General features: G+C 34.7%; 1 protein-coding gene across 1 annotated transcript; it reads right to left on the bottom strand.

Annotated features, from left to right (window-relative positions):
- Positions 1-477: 477 nt before the first annotated feature.
- LOC132266613 (vesicle-associated protein 4-2) lies at positions 478-5,037 on the bottom strand. The gene is made up of 7 exons (XM_059767542.1): positions 4,526-5,037; positions 2,973-3,043; positions 2,681-2,762; positions 2,364-2,482; positions 1,647-1,724; positions 832-951; positions 478-731 (listed from the first exon to the last, which is right to left on the bottom strand). The coding sequence occupies exons 1-7, from the start codon at positions 4,797-4,799 to the stop codon at positions 672-674; spliced, it is 804 nt and encodes a 267-aa protein (XP_059623525.1). The 5' UTR covers positions 4,800-5,037; the 3' UTR covers positions 478-671.
- Positions 5,038-6,000: the final 963 nt, after the last annotated feature.

Consider the following 6,000-nt stretch of genomic DNA (forward strand, 5'->3'; position numbering starts at 1 on the left):
TATACTTGCCACAATGCTGCTGAAAAAACCACCAGTATAGTTTTAAACCATGCAGAAAACAAAACTACATAATCCATTGACTCACAAATTTTTAAGTAAAAAAACATACAAGTCTAATTTCAAAGAACACCCTTTGACCTTCAAGGGTTTCCAGTTTATAAAGATAATAAGAACTACAGCAAACAGTCCCTTTATCATAATCCCACATGGAGCAGGCCATTTTGGACTTTTGCTTCTCAACACACTGCACATTAATTAGCACCTTGCCCAATGTAACATTTTCATACTCTTGATCAATGTAACATTTGATGGATATTAATTTTCTGGGAAAAAAAAAATGACGAATATCACACTGACAAAATGAAAATTTCCATTTCATCATTAATTGTCACCTTGCATCTCACAGAAAGCCAAATTACTTTCTGGAAAAGGGGGGGGGGGGGGGGGGGGGGCAGCCTGACAGTGACTAGCCAAGCATGTAGAACCTCCACTTATATACTTCAACACACAGTTTCCACATGAATAGATGTTAATGGTCTCCCATTTAGCTCTTTGAACACAACAACCTTCATATTAAACCAAAAGATAAAAGGATATGCAATGATACATTCATTAACAGTTGATTATAAAATCTCCATTCAGAGTAAAACAGTTGAATATAGACTTCCAGTTTACACCGAGTCCACCCCTTCAACTTGTTGTCGAGCAAGGTATCTTTCTCTTCGCTCTTTCTAGAAAAGCAGAACGCAGTAGAATTATTTAAAAAAGAAAAATTGAAAAGTGATCATCTTACTAGAAGGAGAAAAGTTGTAAGTTTAAAGCACAACTCACCCATTCATCTATGACTAGTCCTTCACCAACAATCTTTGGACCTGTATCGTCTGCGGGTTTCTTGCGTGCCTCAACGGCAGCTTCAGCCTCAGCTAACTGGCGTTTCAATTTTTCCAGAGCCTTAAAAGAGTAAAGAAGCAAAATTTCATGAATCAGCTAGGTATACATTCATTCTTCAGAAAAGGAAAGATATCCTCAAAATTTCATGAGACTTCTATCTATATTAATGAGAATAATTTCATATGGATCCTTGAAGCCAGCCAGTAACAACTTCCTCTCAGATATCAAGTGACAGTATATCTAATCATATGCCAATATCAAATAATACTTTAACATTGAGCTTCTTGGTATCGTTCAAGTTCTTACAGTAGCATATGTCATATTGGTGTGGAGACAAGAATTGCCTCACCATTTGATTTAGTTAAAGTGTAAAAAATTTGTTCCAATTTACCAAGCACTTTGAATGTAGTGAATAAATGCATCGAATAAAGTTGGATTTTGATATCGTTGAAATGTTATGAAGATCGATTAGGTGGTAGGTCCTAGACTCCTAGTACCCTATTTAAGTGCTGACATGGGGAAGAAAATTTCCAACAATATCACATGCAAAGGCTATATGTTGGAGGTTGCAGAGAATAAAAAATTATGTACATGAATCTTGATACAGTCATTGCAAAGCTATTGAACCAAGTTGAATTTACTTTTGGAAAATAAGGACTAATTTGATATATTGAAATTCTCATTGGATCAAATTAATTTTCTGAAAACATACTCTTTATGCCCACTAAAAAAATTCCATGCCAATATGTACTTACTGGGGTAGGATGCTCCGCATCTAAAAATACAACCCGCAATATCTGCTCTACTGCAACTTGTTCCTTCTGCTCATCAAACTGTATGAAAGAGGAAGTGGAAATTTTTTATTCAGTATGAAGAGGATTTCATGAAGTTAAAAAATAAAGATGAGGAAGGCGGGGGGTCAGGATAGTTGGGGGAAGTGCAGGAGCTAAAATTCATGCCTTCAGTTTTAATCATGCTTAGTTTCCTGCAATCAGAAACTTGGCAGTTTCTACAATAAGCCAGCTGCCAACTCGAAATTTCTAACTATCAAGTACAAATTCTGTGCTAGTTTGATTTTAAAAAGTGGAGACATAAAGCAACGGGACGAATTTGATCAAGTGAAAGGTAAAATCACTCCACATATGCAATAGTAACTTTTCTGTTGATGACAGCAGGCTGACTGTACTATCTTGTAGGATTTCACATTGATTGCTTAATTAAGGTTCACTATATCTAAAGGTGCCCTGTAAATCTGGTAAAAAAACAAATTATGAGCAATAATTTGAATAAATGACCCAATTAGAATCTGATCACTAAATGAAAAACTTTAACGTAAATTTTGAATCCAATATGTAAAAGGTGACAACTAACAATATAGCATCAAGGTCATAAATTTAAAAATATGTTATCAAAATGTGGTTACACTATAAGATAATAACAAGAAGCATCTGTGAAAACAGATCACAACGCACCAGCTCAGGCACATAGTCCATCATTCCTTTCACCTTTAGGCTCATGATTTTAAACTTCACCTTGCGCTTCTGATCCACTGGTTTTTCATTGTTCTCTGGATGCTCCACAAACTTGAACACTAGCAGATTTATTTAAAACCAGGAAAAGGAACTTGTAGAAGTCAGGTTTGAAGCCAAGGACGGCAGTGAATATATTATACATATGAGTACACATACATATACATGTGTGTGTGCATGTGTTTGTATTAACATAATGTGCCAGACACCACTCATCCAATAAATGAAAGATGTGCGAAAGAGTATGCATGAGTAATTACCAGTTGCTATGAGACTCTCGCCAGGAGCAAGAATAGCCCCTGGAGGGCGCATGAAACAGCTTTTTGGTGCGGTTGTTTGAAACTAAATTAAAAGAATTCAAGAATCAGGTAAAAGATATAAACATAAATATTTAACATGATACAAAATGATATTTAGATAGCCTAAACATTAAAACAAGTATACAAAGAACATCCGTAATCAACCTCATATTTCTGTCATCAATACTTCCCAGCATTGAAATAGAAACAACAGATCATGAATAAAGAAAAATTTGAAAACTATTTGGCATACCTTGAAAGCTACATGGGACTTGCTTGAGTTTTTAATTCTAATAGCGCTCCTCACTTGCTTACCAGGTTCATCTTGAGAAAATATAAAACTTATAGTTAGGCAAGAATAAATAGTTCCAGCAAGCAAAAGGTCGCTCGATATATTTTATTATATAAGCATTTCAGAAAAAATAAAAATAAAAAAAAATAAATAATAAAAAAATGAATGAATTTCAGCATTATTCTAGCATGCATACATTTACCATTAAATGTTAACTGGAAAAATGACTATGAGGAATCACATCAACAACGTCTCAATTAAGCAATTATGGGACAAACAAGTGAAAAGTGAACTTAATTCTTAATGTTGACAAAAATATCAAACAGAACAAAATGCTCAAACTGATAAACTTTATAAACTGGCAATGGATAGAATGATTGAATATTCATATATATAAATTAAAATGCACCAAAAAGGGAATATCAACCCTAGACCAAATAAATGCAACTTGCATAAAGAAGAAGAAACTTCGCCAAGACTGCAAAATATAGCAAACATAACAGTAATGCAACTCAATAAAAAGAATCAACAGATGGAGATAACCTGGAAATGTTACCCTTTCTAACACCTTCTTCTAATTTAACCAATTTACTCTTTTACTAGTGCATCCACAGTCTTCATTTTACATGACCAAACCATCCTACACAACTTTACATTGTCATGCACTCAGTAATGTGCCAACCGCCAAGATAGAACTTATAATCCATAACAAATTTTCCGATTAGGCTGCTCTGACTTATTATTGCATTTTAGCTAACGCCTATTGTTCTATATGACAAAATATAGCTGGCCCGACATTTGTTTTCGAATAAAAGAAATCTAGGTTTTCTATATTTGTATAACAGGGAAGTTGCAGTCCTTGTTTCACTACTACTTATTTACATCTTTGGTAATGTTCCTCTTTCAATCCTATCATCCTTATGAAAGAATTCACTGAAGATAAAAAGAATAGTCACTTTTAAGTACAAATATATTGTCACCATCCCCTGAAAACACCAAAATCAGTTTCATACATTTCAGCTGACCACAATCAGCGAAAAACTGACTCCCATGGGACCTTTCTTGGACATGCTTTGTGAGTTGAGTTCATCCATGAGCAAGGAAAATAAGAAACATGAAATGTTGACCTTAATTAAGCTTGTAATTTAAAATTCACTTCTGTCTTCTCCATTTGTTTTCAGGATAGTTATTAAGGCTTGATCACATCAATATGTCCATTAATGGCCGTTTCTTTCCTTTATTAGAACACATTAATGCAATCTCCTTTAATTTTTAAATTATGCAAAATCAAATCCACTATAACTAGTTCAATTGCAAGATTAATAATATCACTTAATTTACTAGTCAATTACAGTAATACCGAGAAAGGCAAAAGCAAAATTCAAGTATATTCCAGCAAAATCAAAGAAAGATCAAGATCAGATTAGTTAGATCGCAAAACTATGGTAAGAACCAGAAAAAATTCCACAAGTCAACAAAGATAAAAGTAAACGATCAAAGAGAGGCGAGAATACAGGGAAAGTAGAGCTTATTCGACGGATCAAGGCGAAGACGACGCCGTGTAGGGAGAAAAGATCTGGCGACGGAAGAGACAGAGCTGGAAGTGTTGGGAGGATTCGATCCATCGACCTGTGCATTGTTGTTACCTTGACTTTGTTGCTGTTGATTGCTCTGCGTGTTGTGCGACGACGACGACGTAGAATGCGTATTTCCCGAATTCCGAAACGGTAGCTTAAACAAACCCCACACCTTGCCGTCCGACGGCGATTTTTGGTCAGTAAGAGCCATCAATAAGTCGCCGGGAACTGACACACGTGTCGTCAGTGATTTTCAGACCATCGGAAAAAACAGTTAGCTATCACCGGCGGTTTGTAATTCGTCGCATAGAACTTTCTCGGTCGTACTGCTTTTAACACAGTTTTTCTTTTTCAAATTTCACTGCGAGTTCGAGCATAGAAAAATGGCGACTTACGACTTTGTGCTCTTGAAGATGAGAGAGAAAGAGAGAGGCTCGGAACTGAAAAGCAAAATTAAAATTTATTGATTGGTGGAGTTCAGGTCCGCGCATGGTCTTTGTAATTGATTGGCGGGGGACACGGTGAGTCCACTGGTGGGACGGTGTCGTATTGATGGTTACTTCGGTCAACGTCAATGAGGTCGTATTTTATAGTGTGTGGGGTCTTAAGGGAAGTTGCGCTCCGATTGTAGGCTCCACCAATAAAGCACAACACGAGTGGGGTCTAGGTGTTTCCAAAAAATTGTCCATCACATTGGTCCTTTTGAAAATCCCTCTTCCACCCCTAAATAGTACATATTGGAAACTAATATAAGAAGAAAAAGAAAAAAAAAAAAGTCAAGCATTCCATTTTTCTCTCTTGATATAATATAGATAATAAATAGTATATATATATATATATATACACATATATATATTTATAAATTATAGATGGAGTATTGATATGAGCAATGGAGACCTTTTTTTTTTTTCCCCCCTAAATTTGAATTTTCAAAAGTGAGATTAAAAATATTCAAAGGACTTTGAAGGGGCTGCTGTGATTTCTATTTGAAAACTTATCATAAATAACTGTTAATATATAACCATGACAAATTATATAAGGACACAAATAATAAATAAGAGCTTCTTGATCACATACTCTATCTCCGCCCTGCCTGCAGGGAGTACTGTCGTTCTCATGGAGTCCATGCAAATTTTTCACTGACCAACAACAATAAAGCAAAACAAATGTAGATGTAAAATATATATTTATTTTAATTTTCTGGTATTTGGTTACTGTAAAATATTTACGAAGAAAAAAAAAAAAATTAGGTTCTGTTTGTTTTAACGTAAAATATTCTTTTTAATTTTTTTTTTTTTTTCAGGTAAAATAATTTTTTATTTTTACTTTATCAGTGTTTGACAAAGATGTACGTTGAAGTTAAGGTCGAATCCATCGAACGAGGCATGTAAAATAATTTGTCGAAAAATTAT

This window comes from Cornus florida, unplaced genomic scaffold, assembly GCF_030987335.1.
Source record: "Cornus florida cultivar Cherokee Brave unplaced genomic scaffold, ASM3098733v1 CherokeeBrave_3.0.0_Hap2_Chr01, whole genome shotgun sequence".
Lineage (NCBI taxonomy): Eukaryota > Viridiplantae > Streptophyta > Magnoliopsida > Cornales > Cornaceae > Cornus > Cornus florida.